Source organism: Pteropus medius, unplaced genomic scaffold (assembly GCF_902729225.1).
Source record: "Pteropus medius unplaced genomic scaffold, Ma_sr-lr_union100, whole genome shotgun sequence".
Taxonomy (NCBI): domain Eukaryota; kingdom Metazoa; phylum Chordata; class Mammalia; order Chiroptera; family Pteropodidae; genus Pteropus; species Pteropus medius.
Window position 1 is genome coordinate 1,649,015 of NW_024355203.1, and position 20,446 is coordinate 1,669,460.

Here is a 20,446-nt window from a genome sequence, read left to right on the forward strand (position 1 = left end):
TGTTTCATTTTTATAACTTTATTTTCATTATTTAGTAACATGCATTATTTTCTGTTGTTCCAAATGCAAGTTGTAAATCCGCTCAAAAAGTTGCACTGATCTGGGATTTCACTTAGTCTTTTGTGGTTGACTTGGTCATGTCATTTCAACTAGAAATGTAATTTAATGAAAATTAATAAGAATAAATAGGAAGAGAAGATTATATATCTTTGAAATTTAAAAACAATAAAATTAATTATTTTCAGTGGCTTTTTTTCCACACTGAAGTCCATATTTGCTTCTGCCTAATCAAGTTTTATCATTATAAACATGAAATATTTTATGTTCACAGGAAAGGGAAATTTTATTTTTATTTTTTTATTTTATTTCTTTTAGTCGAGGCAACCCTTGGTTGACCGCACAGATTGCAAGGAACTTGTCAGCTTACAGTCCCTTATTTTTTTGTTTTATGCCTACAGTACCTGGTCTTCCTAGATGACCTCCCATCCAAGTACTAACCAGGCCTGACCCTGCTTAGCTTCCGAGATCAGACTGGATCTGGCTCGTTCAGGGTAGCATGGCCATAGACAGGAAAGGAACATTTTAAAAGCCCCATGTATCTATTTATTCATCTAGCTATTCATTATACATAGACATTTGCCTTGATTCATTTCCCTTTCTTAAAATAGTACTTTTAATATTTATGCGTTTTTAATTAGACAAGTAAAACACACAAATTCATTCCTATTAAAAATAATAAAAAATAAAATATACACAGAACTTCTTAGTTTTCCTTAGCCAGTACTCTACTCTTTAACTTCTGCAGCGGTAACCATGTTTTAAGACTAGAGTACAAACAATCACATACATTTTTACTAAAATGTAAATTACTTTGCAGATCATTTTCATACATCTTGAAGGTTTCCCTATGTCAGCACTTATAGGCTTACCTCATTCTTTTTAATTGATGAAGAATATGCCATAGTTAGACTATACAAAAATGTTATTAAACCATTTTCCTATTAGTAGATATTTCGGATTGTTCAAATGTTACAACATTACAAACGAAGCTTCAGTTATAATCCATGATTATGCCTCATTGTGCACATAAACAAGTATTTCTCTGAGATAGATAGTAAGAAGTGGAACTGATAGTCATAGGGTACAGGCGTCGTTAATTTTAACAGATACTGCGAAATTGCCCTCCAAATGTCGGTGCCAATTTATTTTCCTGCTAGCAGAATATAAGTTTATAAGGACTCCTATCTTTTAGAAGCACTGAAAAGAGAAAATGCTATCAATGTGTTATTTTAATATGCATTTCTCTGATTTCTAGTGAGTTCAAGTTTTCATACACTTATTGGCTATTTTATCTTTCTGCTCTTTGAAATGTCTATCCATAGCCTTTGACCATTTTATATTGATTTATTTTATTTTCTCATTGATTCATAGATACTTTGTAACTTGTTCTTTTTAATCCTTTGTAGATTTTATACATTGAGGATATTTGAGTGTTATCTTTTTTTAACTTAGATTATTAATTTTTTTTTAATTTTACAAGTTACATACATATATCAATCTTTTCTCGTTTTCCCCCATGCTGTGTGTTATTTTAGAAAGTCTTCCAGCCTTCCTTATCTCGGATCAGAATCTAAACTCTGGTACATTTCTAGATTTTTTTAAAGTATTTTAATGTATAATCTACCTAGGATTTATTTTGTGAATGCATATAGTAGAATTTAATGTATATATGAATATGTGCATATGCATATATATGACAGTTTCTTTAAATTATTAAATCATGTTAAAAGTCAAACAATTATGAAATGTTATTAACTCAATTACTTGGGTAATTAGCAAGAGTTTTATATTTCTTTTCTCTGCATTCTTTAATATTACCTCTAAAATAAAAAGTTACTTTCTGGCTATTTGGGTTATCATGAAAATATATTCCTTCATGTTAATTATGGCTAGTTCTTTGATTTAAACCTCAAAAGGTCTCCAAAGAAGAACAGAACCATTTCTTCTCTCTTCTGTACTGGTGTCAAGACCCTTACCCAGGTATAGTCAGTATTAATATAGCACCTACCTCTTTCTCTTATAAGGACCCTTGTGATTAGATAGGGCACACCTTTATAATCCTGGCTAGTCTTTCCCTCTCATGATCCTTAATGTAATCACATCAACAATGTCCCTTTTGCCATGTAAGGTAATATCTTCACAGATTCTGGAGATTAGGATGTGGAAATCTTTAAGGAGCTGTTGTTCTGCCCTCTGCAGTGCTTACCACTGTTCCAACTCACTTGTCCTCATTGTAGGGAGGGGTGTGTGTGTGCATGTGTGTGTGTGTGTGTGTGTCGTGTGTGTGTGTGTGTGTGTGTGTGTGTGTGTGTTGGGGGTGGGAGGGAATAGGGGTAGGGTAGGAGATGCGGTTGTCTTCAGCTGAGCTTGAGTCTGTGCTCTCGATGGGAAAATGTCACTTAAAATGGTATGTAGTTAAGCAGGCATCATAAAAGATATGTTTAGCATCATCCCTGAATTGAACCTTATATATCAAACTACATGATAAAATTAAATGAGTTTTATAAGTTAGAACAATGCCTGAGCTTAGTGAGCATTATATATATATATTTGTACTTGTTAAATAAAGCTCCCCCAAAAAGATGTCCACAAGGAAGGGAGTTTTAAGCAGACAGTTGATTTTCAAATGTGATAAATCTGCTTGACCCAGAGAGCTGATGGATTTCGGGAATTACTTTCTTTGGGGTATATTATACACTCACTGTTGATTTCCAGGAGAAAATAACACCTTGACAGGTTTGTCCAGTGGCAGTGATGATTGTATATGGATTATATACTTACTTGTCAGATTTTTATGAGATGCCAACTTAAAATCAAGAGGGAAATATATATATATATATATATATATACACACACACATATATATGTGTATATATATACACATATATATATACACACATATATATGTGTATATATATATATATGTATATGTATATATATAATGGCAGTATTAATTGTTCTATCATAATTACTTACTGAACACTTAACACTGTGCCAGGTGCTACAGAGCATCAATGATGAGTAACAGACAGTCCTTTTGCTGAAGGCTTTTGAAGTGTAATGGGGTGAATTCTTCTGAGTATGCTAGTATTTATAATGCAAAGTAGATTAAATTGTGGCCTAAAGAAAACATAAACAAAGGGCTATAAAAGATTATAAATGAGAGTAATTACACATATAAAGATGTCTTAGAGTAGGTAATGTTTGAAATGAGTTTTGACTACAAAGGTGAAAATTAGGGGCACTCCAGGCAAAGGATTAATGTTACATAAGATCAAGAGATAGAAAAATCCAAGGATGTCAAATCAAAAGCTTTAGCAGAAATAGAGGTCCTTGCACCTATGATCACAGTGAGAGAAAATGGAAAAGTTCAATGTAGCTTTTAGATCATATCCCATTGTGAGTGGGTTGTACTTAATTCTGTAGGAGGTAATGAATTTTGAAGAGGGAGATGTGTCATCCAGCCTACTTTTGAGAAAAAAATTGATTTGGCTGTCATATATTAGATAAATAGAACAGAGGTGAGATCAGAGGGAGGGATAATAGTTAACAGCTCATTACCAAATGGCCTAAGTGAGAAATAGTGAAGGCTTTGACTAGGATTGTGGGAAAGAACTGGAAAGGAGGGGGTGGGTGTGAGAGATATTGTGTAAAGCAGAATCCACATGATTTAGCAACTGATTGAGGAGGAAAGGGAGGGGCCCATAATGACTGGTTTCCTGCTTGGATGACTAGGATAATGTGGTATCAGAATAGAAACAGGAAATTGGGCAGATGATATATTCTAGTCTTTAACTGAATGGATTTAAGACGCTAGAAGAAATTTGAGGATGCCTGTTTCAAACAAGTATATGAAAATGAGGGTGCAAGTTCTGCAGAGAGTAAAGAGAAAAAGATTTGGGATTTGGGGGAGGGAGCCTTTGTAGCTCGTTTAGTCCTGTGAACTCATCTTAACGTGCCTTTTCCCCGTAGCTGCCAAATGATTGTCAATCTTATATTTGAACTTTGAGTTCTGCCATAAGGCAGGCATTTCTGTTTGCACCATTCAGTTAGAAATGTCTTTATTCTGAGCTCTCCAAAGTTCCTTTCTTTTGATCCAAGATCTATATCTTGGAACCCTACCCTAGAGCAATTGCAGTTCTTAGAAAAGCTCTTCTGATATTTTAAGAAAGCTATAATGTCTCTGGTTAGCCAACTCTTCCAGTAATGCAGGGAGTATAAATGGTGCTCAGAGACAGTATAATATCTTTATGCTTTCTCTGGCTGTGATCCTTGCTAGAGTTTTCTGAGGTATAAATAAATGCATAGAAAATACAGACTAAAACTTGAGTGGGTTCTAAGCTCAATAAATCTAACATGCAAAATTGAATTTAAGAATCCTTGACAGGAATCATTGGAGTCTCCCTATGGACAGATGCCTGGGACCACATCTAACTCTGTCACCTCTCTCTCCTTGTTATGTTCCTGTATTCTTTTATTAGCTAAATATCTCTAGTTCTTACAGTGGTTCATATGACATCATTTCCAGTTAACATCACCATCTTTGGGTCTAACTAGCATGGAAAAGGACAAGCTTAGCCCCGCCCTTGGTATAAATATTCTTACTTAAAATTATAGCTAAAATCAGTTTGTATACATCCCCCAGCTGGCTCATGGTCAGGATGCTGCCACTGATGTCTGTTAATGTGTAGCTGGCTGTGTAAACATGTGGAGGCTCTTTCCTTTGCTGATGTTAGTTTGCCTTGTTATAGTTGACCATCACACCAACCTGCATCATTTTTTAGATCCTAATTGAGCGAATTTATCAGCTTGCCTTCTATATACCCATTTAAGATATTGTTCACAATGTAGAATGGTAAACAACTTTGTGAGTCCCAGGCCTGGCTGGACCCAGGTCTGGCTGTGATCTAGGCTTGCGGCTGGGAATAGGACCCTGAATTTAGAATGTTACATCAGTGTACTAGGGCACCTGTGCCTAAAATATGTAAACATTATTCAGCTTATTGTATCACGCATGCGTGGCTGAATGCCTCTGTTGTACTCTGATGTGTGTGGGGCCCATGCAGTCCTGTGGTGAGCAGAAGAGCAGAAGCAGAAGAGTGTTCCCCGAAATAGAAGCACGCTCCCCACAATAAAGTTGGTGCTTGCCGTTTCATTCTTATGTCAGCCCCTCGTGCATTCTTCCAACTAGGCGTCTCACCACTGAAACCTTCCCTGCTCGATCAGCTCGGCGCTGACAAACTTATGTTTTGGATAGAGTCCTTTACCCTAGCAGTGTTCTTCCAGTTTGAGAATAAATTGTCAAAGGTCTGGGAAGGAATTTGAGGGGAATTTCATTGAAGTAGTATAGATATAAAAAGCGTGTTTTTTTTTTTTTAAATTAGATGACACTGCTGTTTTAATCTGAATTTATTTATATAAAATAACACTATTTTTGGTGTTAAGAGCTTGGGCTCAGCAGACCTGAGTTCGAATCCTGTTATATTATTTACAGTTTATTTCTCCTCTCTTAATCTATCTCCTTAAGTGTCAAAGAGATTGTTAATGAGTTCTTTTTAGGATATTGCTGAGGGTTGAGAAGATTTACATAAAACACTTAGTACCTTGTTTGGTGTATAATTAGTGCTCGGTTGTTATTTTTCTCTGAAAGTCTAGTTACAGTATAAAAATATAGCTTTTTTTTTTTGCTTTTTGCATTAAATTCCATATTGAAAAGAATTGTATAATTAAATTCTTGAGAAGAAACCTCTAACATATATGGTGAACATTCTGCTTTTATTCTAAAAGTGGATTTTCTTCCTCTCCATTATATAGGCAGCAAAACATTCGTTTTAAGGATAATCAAGGCCAGTAATGCAATCTAGAGATCTGTGGCCTTGGTGTCATTACATTTGTGCTCTTACCAAAGCTAACTTACTATTATCTGTGACCCTCAAGATACATCCCTATTTATAAAGAATATTCCCGTTTGTCATGGCTCACCCTGAGTAAAGAAGGGTTTAGGGGAGATTGCGGGCACTCCCCTCTTTCATTGACTGCCCACTTCCTCACTACTGTATGCTTTATTTCTGTGCTCTCAACAGCTATATTTAATGTGGTATTAAACCTGTTCCTCATGTTTTTAATTTTATTATATATATATTTTTTTCTTTTCTGGAAGTTCTAAGAATTATCTATTTCAAATTAGGTAATTTTTGTGATTTAAAAATATTTATATGCTTTATGCTTGTCTTTTATTTCTTTGTTTTAAAGTCGCTGATTGATAAAGCTAATTTCTATAGTTTCACTATAGAGAGTAGAGAGAGAGCTGTTCTCTGTTCTTTCTCATGATTCTTTCTCAAGGCACCTTATCCTTTTGTGATTCGTTTTTGTTTTTGTTTTCATTTTTTTAACCTGATCATTTTGCTTGAAATATTATTTTGGGGAATTCTGTGAGCCCTAGGGTGAAGGGGAGATCTTCTAGAAAGGATTTCCATTTGTTGTGGCAGGTACCTAAGGTATGATCACTCTGGGATCACTGTCAATTAAATGAAATTCATAGCTTGAGGTTTTTTGAGACTTTCTAAGTTGTGCTGTAAATCTGCCTTAAGGACGTGTAAGGGTTAGGGAGGGTTCACGTCGAGTTATGTTTCATCATTTTCTTGTGGATGTAACCCTTAGATTTACTGGATCTATGCCCCCATTAAACCTAGGTTATGACAACTGGGATTATTAGGTCCAGTAAATGCTCTCAGGAAACTGTCTTCAGTGGGCTGCTTTACTCTTTGAATCTGGTTTTACTTAGATTTTGGCCTAGGAATCTTGTGAACTATTTGATTTTGGGGAAAAAAATCAAGTTGTTTTACTTATTTTCATTGGGAGACTTGGTCCAAATAACTTATCTTGCGATATTACTAGAATTCCAACTTCCTCACTGTTTCTTATATAAGAATTTTCTCAACCACATTTTCTGTTTAACATTTCAGATTTCTTGGACATAATTCTCATTCTCTGACCTTACTTTCTTGCTACTGGCAGCTTTATTTCTAATCTCCATTTCAACTTTTTTTTTTTCCTTCAGACAATGTATATCAACCTCAAACACCTTGAAATAGTTGTTTTCATTAATGTGAAAGGGATTCTACAGAAAATAATCTTTAAGAAAACCTCTGGATGATTTGACTGTGTGATTTAAAAATGAATGCATGACTTTTGGAGAAAAAGTGAGGACTTGGCAGATTGGATAAAATAAAAAGATGTAGTGAGAAACTCATGGTTAGAAAGAGAACATTGAAATGATTGACCAAAGCAGGAAGGGGTTATGAGATATAAGCTGATTAGAGGTAAGACAGGAAGGAATGATCGAGAACTAGAGGCACAGGAACCTGTGTTAATCTTGGGGAATTCTATCTTGTATTCAGATATATATTTTTTTAAAGTCAATAAATGAACATTTGACTATGGACTGCATAAATCAAGACTGGTTCATAATCTTCTCTTAGAACTAAAGATCAGATATGGACTATAACAAAGGATCTTTTGACCTCAAAAGGATGTTCTTGGTACATTTACTCATCATACCAATACTCAGAAACAATAGAGGTGTGGAAAGATAATAATAAGACATCTGATACTTTATAATTTTTTTTTTTATCTGAAGATAATAGGGAGAATCAGAGAAAGCATGAATCTTACTGTGTTATTTTCACATTAGATTCTTTCCCTGCTTTTCTTTCTCACTTGGAACAGTTTGATGTACCAGAAATGAAAGAGGGTATACGATTTGATTTTATTATGGATTATAATATGTGAAAAAATGTATACATAATGTATATAAATAATTCTTTTTTTCTAAATTTCTAAGTTGTTTTAAATGTTTGAAATTGCTTAGATCAATCATTTATTGAGCTACTCCTCTGTCTCTGGCATTATAGTGTTTTGCATATATTTTCTCATTGAATCCTCAGAAAATCCTATGAGGTAGAAATTATTGCTATTTTACAGGTGAAATTGAGACTCATAGAAAATTAGTAACATAACTTTATTGTTTTTGAAAGTCTTACACATTTATTTACTTTCATGTGCATTTTAGCTGTAATCCTCGTACTAAACCAGTGAGTTAGGTCAGATAATGTTACTTACTTTTTACGTACTAGGACGAAGAGGCTCTGGAGTGCAAAGACTTGCCAAAGCAACCAGTACACTGATACAGATGGCGCTCAACCTCAGTGTTTCTAAGTGATAATCTATTAATTTTTCTACAGTGCCATACTCTTTTTTTTTTTTTCAGAAAAAGAAAACTAATGTTTTATTATAAGTTTTAGAAATAAAGGGGGGTGGGGAACTTCCCAACTCATTTTATTAGGCTAGCATGAATTTAAGCCAGATTAAGACTAGTGCCACACTTCTTTGAAAGATAAGTGATAATGATGATGATGATAACTTTATTGATTGTGCAGAGCTTGGGATTTAGAAAACCATCATTAATCAATAATAATTGTATTTAATTATATACATATAATTATATACATTATATACATATAATTAAGTACTATTATATATATAATAATATATATAATATATAAGATATATATGTCTTATATCTGAAGACATGAGAAGAACCCATGGGGTGGGAACAGCATGTAAAGAGTTCTAGAAAGAATGTAACAAGTAGACTATATAATTCTAAATGGTCATCTGTATCCTAACAATTTACTTAGCCTTGCCAGCTATACTTTTTAAAGATGCTTTTCTTTTTGATGTGCTCCATTGATTACAGGCAGGAAATACTTGTGGCATAAAGCTATAACCCCAAATAATAATTATTTCTTTCTTTTTGGGTGTTAAAACAATCTAATTTGCAAATTCAGGTGTAATTTTCAAAATAAAAAGGAATGTGTGTGAGGTAAACCGTTATGCTAATTGGCTGAAATTCTTTTGGCCTTTTTGCATTTTATATTCTCAGTATAGGTAAGAAAATTTGGTATGGAGCCACAGAATCAGAGGAAAAAAACATATCTGCGAGCTATTGATAATTCCAATAATAAAAACCATATGCAGTGTAATACAACTCTGGAATTGTGTGTGTGTGTGTGTGTGTGTGTGTGTGTGTGTGTGTGTACACACACATAGTAATAAGTTAAAGAATTTAAATAGCTGACCTAGGTCAGGCAACTAGTAAACGGTGGAGCTTGGATTTGAACCCATCTACTTCACCTTTCCTAGACTCTAAATCCCTGAACATTCCCAACAGGAGATAAGAGTTTCCACAATTCAGGGTTTTGTAAAATGGTCAACTGTGTGTCTTGGGATCATGCTAAAACTGCAAGTTTTTAGATTCACTTAGATGGTTTTTAGCCATATAAGCCTTGGGTCACAGATAAAGGAGATTAGTCAGGAAATAATTATAGGAGTCAAAATTTAAATAAAATTAAATCCAGATTAATTTTAGCTCACAGACTTCATTCTTTTATATTTGTTTTTTTTTTAATTTAATATTTTTAACTTACTTCTGACAAAACACATTTTGTAATGCCAAATTTTATATCATTGTGTTTATAGTATTTGGTCGAATTAAGGATTTTTTTGTTTGAGTTTACCAAGTAAAACACTTAAATAAAGATTCAAAAGCTTATCCATTTTATATCCTAGAACTTTGGACAATGACTAGCACATAGTACTTCCTCAATAAATATTTATTGTGTGAATGTGTGAGATTAATATAGATTTTTGTTAATATCAATTTACCCATCAAATGGTTCTTTAGCTACCAGACCAAAGCTTTTAATTGAGAATAATTTTCTTTCCGAAGAAATGCTCAAATTCTGATACATCTTTCTCCTTAATAGAGTATCTTTCTAAAACCTCTTATTGTTTAAGGGTGTTATTGAATATATGTCTATAATGGTGAATAGAAAATCTATTAAATCTTAAGACAGTGATATGTACCATCCTATACAGTGTGTTTTCCCAACTGATTAGATTAAAAAATAACTCTCAGAGATGAGAAATTGTACTGTCTCCTAAACCTAGCAAATACAACTGACCTCCTCTCTAGAAGTCAACTACTTGTTGACTGATTTAGGAGGGCCTCGGATGAAATAACTGGGGTGTGGAGGCTAGAATCTAGCTCTTTGAGACTTTCATCCTCCAGAGGCTAGCTCAGGCATGTTCTCATGTCAATGGCAATAGAACAACAAAAGAGAAAGAGATGTGTAAGTATTGATTTAGCCACTGTTTTATGACTTCTAGCATCCCATTGGCCTAAGCAAATCAAATTCAGAGAGGGGATTACATGTCAAAGGGTATGGATATGGGTAGAACTGAAGAACTGATACCATTAATACAACTAACCTACCATACAAGCTTAACTAATTGAGTCTATTCTCATATAGTATATCTGACATTTCCACTATAACCTTCTGATTTCCTACTTAGAACTAAATCCTAAAACACAGATTACCTGACACATGCACACACACACTCACATACACACACTTTGTTATTTTCTGTTTATCTTGTACTTTTTGCCAATATAATTTATTAACTAAAATATTTCTATAGAGACTGAACAAAGGAATAGTAGGCTTTTAAATAGGAATATCACATGGTATTGACTTTGTGTTCAGTATATAAGACAAATATATATGTGGCATTTATCAAATAAAATTTGTGTGCATGGAGATTTTATAAGCATACGTTGCAAGGAAAGCACATATTTTAAAAATAAAAATGAACCGATCATTTTACAAACATTCTAGTTGCATATTATAATGAAATTGTGTGTTAAGTGTTACTCTTAAAGCAATGGAAATTGCATTTGCATATCAGTTTAATTGCTTTGGATTAAACATTGAAAGATGAGAGCCAAGAGAGCTTATTAAGCTGAAATGAGGGCAAGTGATAAAAAAGTGATATTATGTCAACACTACATCTGGAGGTCTGTTGCTATTTTCATTTTAAATCCTAAATTGCAGTGTTTCTTAAAATTATCATTGAATGCCATAGTCTTGAAATATACAAAATAAAAAGGTTAATGCGTGAATTGTGCTTGATAAATATAATTTGATTTGAAAGCCAAGCTAGAGTTTTCTCTACTTTGTTAATATTTATTTGTTCTTAATGTACTAGACTGTAAGCTTTTAAAAATATTCTCTCTCATTTACTGCTTTGTCTTTAGGGCTTTGATATAGTCTGTCCTGTAATAGGTGCTCGATAAATATCTGGGAATGAATGAATGAATGCAAGGTACGGCAACCCCTTTTTAGTTGCTGTTAAACATTTAAGGTGAGTGGTTGAGGACCGATGGTTTTGATTGGTGCCTACAACTGTATCCACAGGCTCTCTTCAACTCTGAAACACTGTGCTGGCTCACTGGCCTTCTCCCTCTGCCAGGGAGAATCATCGTGTCGTTAAATATATAAAATCCAACAGCCACCTACACTGAAGTGAGCTATGTGGAGTGAGTCATGTGAGGCAATTTAATTTGCAATTCAGGGGGTGTCATGTTGGCATGTTGGGTATGGGGCTTATATTAGAAAGTACCATTTGTTTGCTGTGTTCAAAGCCTCAGGAAACCAATGCCCCATCATTTAAAAAAAAATCAATGCTGATGCATTGCATTGGAGAATTAGCACCACTTCCAGGTGGTCCCTGTTGCTCACCAGAGTGATTTCATGTTTGCAGATCTATTGTTAGATCATCTAAAACATATCCTTTAAATTTGGTGAGAATAGCCCCTCCATTTCAGTTATTCTGGAGAATTTATTTTATGGAATGTTTAAACAGCTTACAAATATTATCTTCTTTAATCCTTGTAACAACTATGTGAAAAGTCTTATTAAATATATCCATCCTGCAGATGAAAAAATTGAGACACAGAGAAGTTAAGTGACTTGCTTATGGTCCCACTACTAGTAAGTGGCAGAGCCAGGTTTGGAAATTAGAGTCTGGCTTCAGAGGGTTGGGCTCCGAACCACTGTGCTATGAGCACATAAGTGGCTAAGGTTCCCCTAAGGCCCCTGAAAATGAAGTGTTTTATATGCCACATCTGTTTTATTGTTGTTGCTTTAATTTTTTAGCTGTGACAAAAAAAAATAACATAAAATTTTTACCACCTTCTTTTTAACTGTATAGTTCAGTAACGTTAGGTATGTTCACATCGTTGTGCAACAAATCACTAGAATTTTTTCATCTTGATAACTGAAACCCTGCTCATTAAATAACTCACCATTTTCCCATCACAAGTTTTTAAGTTCTGTCATCCCAAACACAGCACCTCAATCTAATAAGACTCCATCAAGCCATTATCACATGATGCAATAACAGGTAAACAGAGACAGGAGAACATAGTTTTATTTGCATGAATTAAGTATATGCCAAGAATTCAAAACTTTTAAGAAATATACATGCACTAGAAATTGAGTAACTTGAAATCAAAAAGAGTATCTTGTTCTTCAGTTTGGCCTTGGAATTTCGCAGGAGAAAACTTTTCTGTTAACAGCTCATCAGGACGACCTATACCTGAATCTTAACTTCAGGAATATTTTCTTGATCCAAAGCCAAGAAGACAAAATAGCTGTATTTAAATTTCTTGTTTCTTACATACAAGTATTATTTATTCATTATTTATTTAAATTAGAATAACTTAAAATAAAATAATTATTTGTTTCTCTGCCTAAAAAGAAATTATATTCAAATACTGATAAAAGTACAATTATTTCATATAACCTATTTTTACAATAATAATTCTCATTAATACTCTTTTGATGTTTTTAAAAGATAATTGTGATATTCAACACAAAAACTTAGAGAACACAAATCTACATTACATGTATTTATAATTTATATACATAAATATAATTACATGTATATAATAAAATTTTAATCATTCCAGTAAAAATACTAATATCCTATAAATGCATGCAAAGTTATACAATCTATGTTTGAAAAAATAAACAAAAATTCTGAAAAGTGTACTTATATTGATGTACATTTTCAACTGTTGTTTTTCTTTATATTTGCTATCATATTTGATCTGCAAATAACCCTGTGAAATAGTTTGAAATGTATTGTAATAGAGGATAATATGGAAAGAGACTCAGACTCCAGAGGGGTGGGGCTTAGGCTGAGTATTAACTGATGAGCAGAGAATAGAAAGGAGTTCCTGGTTGAGGGTCTCCACCAACACTTGGAAGTGAGGAAGAGCATGGCACACAAGAGGCATCAATAGTTAAGTACTGCCAGAGCCTAGATATGAATGGAGAAGTGCTAGGAGATGGGAAGGAGTGACAGGCCAAATCCAGATGAAAAAAGGTCTTCTTGCCAAACTAAATAGTTTTAACTTAATTCCGCAGAGTATGCAGATGCAGGGAAGGATATAAGACAAAGTAGTATGACATGTCAGAAATGTCACAGATGGGAATACTGTATCATAAACCCATTTGCTAGAGTCAAGACTCATTCTACCTCCAACTTTTGTATACTATTACCTTAAATTGGATGGTGGTCCTACTGTTACAAAAACGAACGAACAAATAAAACAGAAGCAGGCTCATATACAGAGAACAAATGGATGGCTGCCACAAGGGAGAGGGGCGTGGGAAAATAGGTGAATAGGTGAAAAGGGTTAAAGGGAATAAGAGGCACAAACCTCCAGGTGTAAAAAAAAAAATGTCACAGGGATGTGATGTACAGCATAGGGAAAACAGTCAATATTATCAGTAACTTTGTACGGTGACAGATGGTTACTGGACTTCTTGTGGTGATCACATCATAAGGGATATAAATGTTGAATCACTATGCTGTACACCCGAAACTAACAGAATATTGTATTGTCTTTTAACTATACATTAATAAAAAAGAATGAAGAGATGCTTATAAAATAGGGAAAAAATGAAACAAAAATGAGTGATTGGCATGCCTTTGGATTATTTCAGCCTGTTTTGTGTGCTAAATAGGAATACTGAAGGGATTATGAGTACTATAGGGATGGGGGAAGTAGTACTGTGGAACTTGAATTTTTGATACAAGATAATTCACCAAGGTAGAATTTTATTTCACTTTGTTTGCTTTCTGACTCGAAATGGGAATGGGACAGGCCATTAAGAATAAAATAACTAATCAATCAAAGAAAGGAAGTCTGAGAATTTCTCTGAGAATTCCTCAAAGTCCACAAGTAGAAGTAGAAGTAGTTAGGGATGATAAGGGTGCACAGAGATTTTCTGTTTTTTAAATTATTTTAAATTGCTTGGTAATTAATCCCATTACTTCGTGAATTATTCTAATACCAAACAGTAAAGGTTCTGATAGCCTTGGGAAAACAATGAATGTCATGCTATTTTAGACATGTTAAGTGAAAGGTGTTTACCAGTCATTCCAGGGGATGTCTCAAATAGAAAATACCATTACAATGAAATAAAGTCAACAAAAATAAATATTTAACAAAATTATTTTTCCGATGTTTTCAATAGCTCATTCTTTTCAAGCAATATTCAATTCTAGAAAACCAGGACGGTGACATTTCTGAGTGATATAAATCTTTACATTTACATATAAAATATTTTAAAAGTATTAACCACATGTAGGAATTTACTCAAGTTTTTTTGGTGTGGGAGGTTTGATCTAGTCAATATTATCCTAAACTATATTGTTTAGAAGCTACAGAAATCATTTTTAATTAGCAGATATATTTAAAGATATTTCCATATAACAATTATTCATTCTTTTTTCCTATAATTCCCTGTTGTAATTTGTTTCATCAGCTCATCTAAACTTATCATTTTTCATGCACTTGTCCATTATAAGTCAAGAGACGTGTCCCTTTTCTCTCTTGTGATTATTATCCTCTCTGATGGGGACAAAATAATTGAGACAGAATAGAAAGGCAAGATGAATGGCAGACAGCAGGTGCATTTGTATATTATGAAGTGTTTGCAAAATAATAAGCACCACATGAATAATGTATTTGAAGAATATTGTCAGGCAAATGATATTGAGTCATATATCCAAATCATCTCTCAATTACTGAAGAATGAATTACCAGTGCCTAATGCATCCAGTTTTATGAGACAGAATTCACCATGCGGAGCATCTAGATAGAGTAAAAGGGTTACTGTTTATTAATAGAGGATTAAAATCTATATATCTTTATCGATCTAAATCTAAATCTAAATGTGTATCTATATATCTATCTATATCTATATCTATATCTATCTATATCTATATCATCTGTCATCTATATCTGTCTGTATATCTATATCTAAATAATTTCCTTACTTATTTTTAAAAGACTAGTGTATTTTTTAAAGAAATAAATTTCCTTGTTCAAATAAATAAATAAATAACAATTTATTACTACAAAAAAATATTTTCCATGGCATATTTGCCATTGATTCTAAGGCTGACTTTTATGTAATGTAACAAAACTACTATTCGTACTAAGATTATTACTATAGTTTATTTTCAGCTTAAGTATATTTCTTTCTTTCAAGTATTTAATATTTTATTAATTAAAAATTAATTTAAATGTATTTTAAATTCCAACATTTAATATATCTTATTTACATTAACCTTGATAATAAACTTAATAAATACATATTACTATTTTGCAGATAAGGAAATGTAGATTCACTGAAGTTAGGAAATAAGCTTAAGGTTAGTAAATTGCAAAGCTGGGATTTTGACCTCATGGTGGCTTTAGTCATAGTCCATTCACTTTTTCCCATTAAATTAATTCCCTGTTTTTATTTAACAAGCATAGGGCTGTGCTTCTGTATAGTTTGTATACCTAGCAATATAAAATACTGACACATTAAAGACAAAAATGAAGTGAAAACTAAGAAACCCTTTGACTCAATGCTCTCATGTTTTTGTTTTTTAAGGAGAAAAAAGTAATGCAAGACTCAAGATTTGGGAATGGTGGGTGGGCCTCTATTTATTTTACCCTTTGACTTGCTTGCTGTCTGCTGGCCCCTCTGCTGCTGCTGCTGCTGCTGCTGCTGCTGCTGCTGCTGCTGCTGCGGTGGCTGAGTTGTTCGGGCTGCTCCTGTTGCCACAGCCATGGGTTGCTGCAAGATTCTACACTGTATCTGCTGGGGTTGAGGCTGGGGCTGCTGCTGCTGCTGGAAGACAGGAGAAAGCAGGATGCCCTGCTGGGGAAGGCTTTGCACAGGTCTTAGCTGGGCAGAGCCAAGCTGAGACAACACAGTTGCCTGGGGCTGCAGAAAATTTCCTACTCCATTGACATTAATTAAAACAGATTGCTGAGCAGGTAAGACCATTGCTTGACTGGTCGTAACTTGTGCATTTAAAACCTGTGACACTGGCTGTTGATGAACAGTTGTAGGTTGCTGAAATTGTTGTTGTGGAATTAACTGATAGAGCCATTGCTGCTTCTGTAGCTGAGGCTGTGGCTGAGGCTGTGGCTGAGGCTGTGGCTGAGGCAATAGCTGCGGCTTAGACAATGGCTGCAACTGAGGCAGTGGCTGCTGCTGGGTGTTCAAAATGAGCGAACCTGGTGGAAGCTGGACTAGAGTTAAAGGCATGAGATTTGAAGCAGGTTTTAAAACCAACTGACCACCCCCTTGAGAAGAAGCCTGTGATGCAGTGGGCTGTGCATTTGGTGGCCGGCCTCCTGAGGGCAGGCTGCTGGGCGTGACTCCCGCAGGAGCGGAGGTCCCAGCTATAGAGGGGTTGGAACCTCTCACCACACTCTGGGCTACACCAACAGGGCCCACCACTTTGATGACACTAACACCAGGGCTGGACCTGACCTGGATGGCTGGGGTTCTCAGTGATGAGCTGGCAGAGGACAGGGTGGCTGCAGGAAGTGTGCTAACTCGGTTCACTTCCATGGAGGAGGAGGATTTCTGGGAGAGACTTGGTGGCTTAGAAGCAAGAGCAGGAAATGGAGATCGACAAAAGCTGCTTGCCCGCTGTGGCAGGAGACTGTTGCCCAAGCAACTCTTTCCTGAGATTAAGGGCAGTTTGATGGCTGAATGTGCGTGCTGGACTCCCCTCCCCAGTGCTGAGGGCTGACCTGGCATGGCCTGAGGCTGTTCTGTGTCTTCCACAGGAGGTCGGCTCAGACTGGCTGAGGCACTGGGACTGGGGCTTATCTTGACCGGACATTTGATGTTCTTCTGGGCCACATTCTCAGACCAACTGATGACCCTTCCAGTATCAGTCTTTAACCAAGGCAGGAAACTACTCAAATGGTCATCTGTGGAGGAGTGGTGGGGAGTCATATGTCTCAGGCATCTGGATGTTTTACATGGCCTTTTTCCAGAGATAAATGGATCATTAAGTGACTGCAGGAAGATCTGCTTTGTTGCCTGGGACTGATCGCCGGCTTCATATCCATACAAAGAATCATCTCTTAGCTCGAGGTCTGGCCAGACTGTTGGTTGTGAGTCATCACATTGGACAGACCTCTTCCCTTTAGCGTATTTCAACACATCCACTTCAGAAGGGACCGCCAACTCACAGGGCCGCCGTTTCCACATATCTACACAATTTGCTTTGGTAATTTTGAGGTCATACTGCTGACTTGCTTGACTTTCTCTGATTCTTTTGCAAGAAGACCATACTCTTAGCTCAGGAGAGAGTGAACGATGATGAGGCAGCTCCTGCTCGCGATTCAGGGAGGCTGTAGAATACCGCTTGAAGTTCCTTCTCATCGGGTGAGTGTTCATCTTTTGCCTGTTAAAGAGCAGCCTGTTTTCGGCGCAGGCTACTGATATAGAGGGGTCAAGACACAGTGGTTCGGCTGTAGCCAAGATCAGCTGGCTCTCGAGCAAAAGTTTGTCATCCTGGGTCCATGTCTGGTTATCGCTGGTTATGGACTGTACATCACAAGCTAACGTCTGCATCGTTGGACGTAAGAGAATATGCCTGCTCTGGTAACGGGGGCCTTCCGTATTACTGCACTGCCTATAGTCCCGTATTTCTGTTATGACACACCCACAGTGAAAAAGGTTAACTGGAGCACTTTCCAGGATATCCACCAAAATAGGAGGTAATTCTTCTGCATCCATGTATTCAAGTAATTCTCCTTCTTCATAAGGCAATTGAACGGTCTCCAAATAACCATTTTTTCCCTTGAGCATCAGCGAATAGCCCTCCCTTCCTGGGTACAGGTTGACTACTAAACACGGCAATGACTCTCTCTTAATGAGCTTCTCTAACAAGTTCACATTGCTCGTTAATTCCTCCGTAATCTCGGGCTCTTTCCCACATTCTTCAACATATATGTCATACAGCTTTTCATAGAGAGTTTGTCTCCCACTAGATGAGTATTTCCTTTTAGGGGGTCTCTGTTGGGCGCTTTCAATGACATAGTCCGCACGATCCAAAGCTTGCTCTAAAGCTCGCTGCATCGTGGGAGAAAATAAGGGCCCTAAAAGAAGAGAAAATGGAAGTGCGTTGATGCACGGGGTGACTATCCTGTCTTTAATAGCGAGGTATAGTTATGTAAAACGCCCCGATTCCACACTGGAGGGACCAGCCCTACTTCGAAATCGACACCAGGAAACCCACCCCTAAGGAAGCACTACACAAAATTCTTGTGAGTTTTGGAAAATACCTGTATCTATACAACGGTCTCTGGTCTCCGGTCTCCGTGCTGGGCCTCGCCTTGCGTCGTTGCCCTTAGCAAGGCCGGAAGTTGACGTGGAGGGCTAAGGTCACACAGCGTTCTGTGCGCCTGCGTGGTGCTTTCAGACTGTACCGTCCATCTTCTCCGTGATGTCCGGAGGTCAGCACTCCTGTTCTGGGCCTGCACTTCATACTGGCAGTTTGGGCTAGGCATCCGTGTATGGTCCATACAGTTTTACAAGATAACACCAAAAACTGTTTCAACGAACTGATGCAGTATCATACCCGCTCCCACACTTTTGTAAAACGAAGAACAAAGAATAGAAAAGTACAAATATAAATATGTCCGACGTGCTCTCCTTTATATAAAAATGTATGTATGTTCAACAAACAGCTACTTTTGAGAATGAATTATGATGGAGATAATATGATAGGATTGAGACAGTAAGACCAGTGGCAAGTGCCTTGCCATGGAGGAGTTTACAATTTCCCTGGAGAGGCAAATAAGTAATCAGAGAATCCAATCTATAGATTTTTGGACAAGGTGATAAAGGAGAGGAAGTGCTAAACAAGAGAAAGTGAGAAAAACTATTTCCAAAGGAGGCGATAGTTGAGTTTCCTTAAAAGATGGCTAGAAATGGAGATTATTGATAACCTTAGTAACATTTTTCTGAGAAATATTGGTGAGGAAACTTAGACCATAGTTGAGAAAGGGATGAGCCTGTGTTGAGAAGGTGAGAAGAGTAATTTACACTATCACTTGAAAGATTTTTATTAGTGAAGGTAAATTACAGGTAGACATACAGGACATGCATGTGCACACAAAGAATACTTCTGTTAAAACTCTCAATAATTCACTAACACATCTGGTAAGTATAATATCATTATATTATCAATAATGTTATTTTTGAATTTTAGGATGAAAGCTTTCATGTCATGTAGATTTTTATTTGACAAATGAGAAACTAACATACTCAAAGCCACAGTTCAAACTAATGGCTTATTCATGTTATGTGCTTTATGCATTATAGACATAATAAATGGTAAATAATGACATCAGTAAGTACAAAGTCAAATTATGCAGCAATACTTTGTATAATTTGGATTCCAAGTAAATCCATATTAGTAGAAGAAAACCAGAAGCCAGAAGCAATGTAATAGCTTTTGCAAGTTAGCCACCAAGGTAGTCAATTAGAATTGTATTTTATAAACTAGCGAACAGAAGGATTTTGAGAGTGAGAATGATTATAATGCTGCTGCATAAATTATAGCTTTAAGAAAGCAGTCAAGGAAAAGATGTCCAGTTAATATTTATGATATTCTTTATGTGTATGAATTTGGGAAAACCCTGCATGCTAAGACTGAATATAATAGAGTTAAACTCCCCCATTCCGTAAGAGTTCTCTCTTTTTTTTTCATGCTATTATCATAATGGACTTTTAAGGAAAAAGCAGATAATGTAACTGGGAATCATGTATACAATAAAGTTATTTTCAATTCTTTGTAACAGTTGTTTCATATGAGAACACGAGAAATAAGCTTAGTACTGACAGGAAAGTAACTTTGACAGCTGACTGTTACAATGTCTCCTATGTGATTATTCCACTTCCCCTCTGGCTAGGGATAAGTGTTGTTCATATAGCCTACACTTCTGAAACTACTGAATTTCAAAGTATCTGCTCTATGTACATACTCGTGGACATCCTCAAATACATAACTATCCAGTTCTAGAATCCCCTTGGTGATTCACCCATCCAAAACTAAGAAAAGAGTTAATAACAGACAAGCCCTCATTCATGGTGTTTTTTTGCTT

The 20,446-nt window shown here is 35.7% G+C and overlaps 2 protein-coding genes and 1 pseudogene across 3 annotated transcripts in view; 1 reads left to right on the plus strand and 2 right to left on the minus strand.

Moving 5' to 3' along the window:
• The window catches only part of LOC120598449 (transcription factor SPT20 homolog), a 62,770-nt gene extending 44,354 nt beyond the window's left edge, over positions 1-18,416 (minus strand). Inside the window, exon 1 of the mRNA XM_039857241.1 lies at positions 16,039-18,416. Coding sequence (XP_039713175.1) covers positions 16,039-18,416 — 2,378 coding nt within the window. The remainder of the gene's footprint in view (positions 1-16,038) is intronic.
• IL1RAPL1 (interleukin 1 receptor accessory protein like 1) overlaps positions 1-20,446 on the plus strand; it is a 1,227,390-nt gene that overhangs the window by 687,098 nt on the left and 519,846 nt on the right. The window lies entirely within an intron of this gene.
• On the minus strand, positions 450-568 carry LOC120598473 (uncharacterized; annotated as a pseudogene).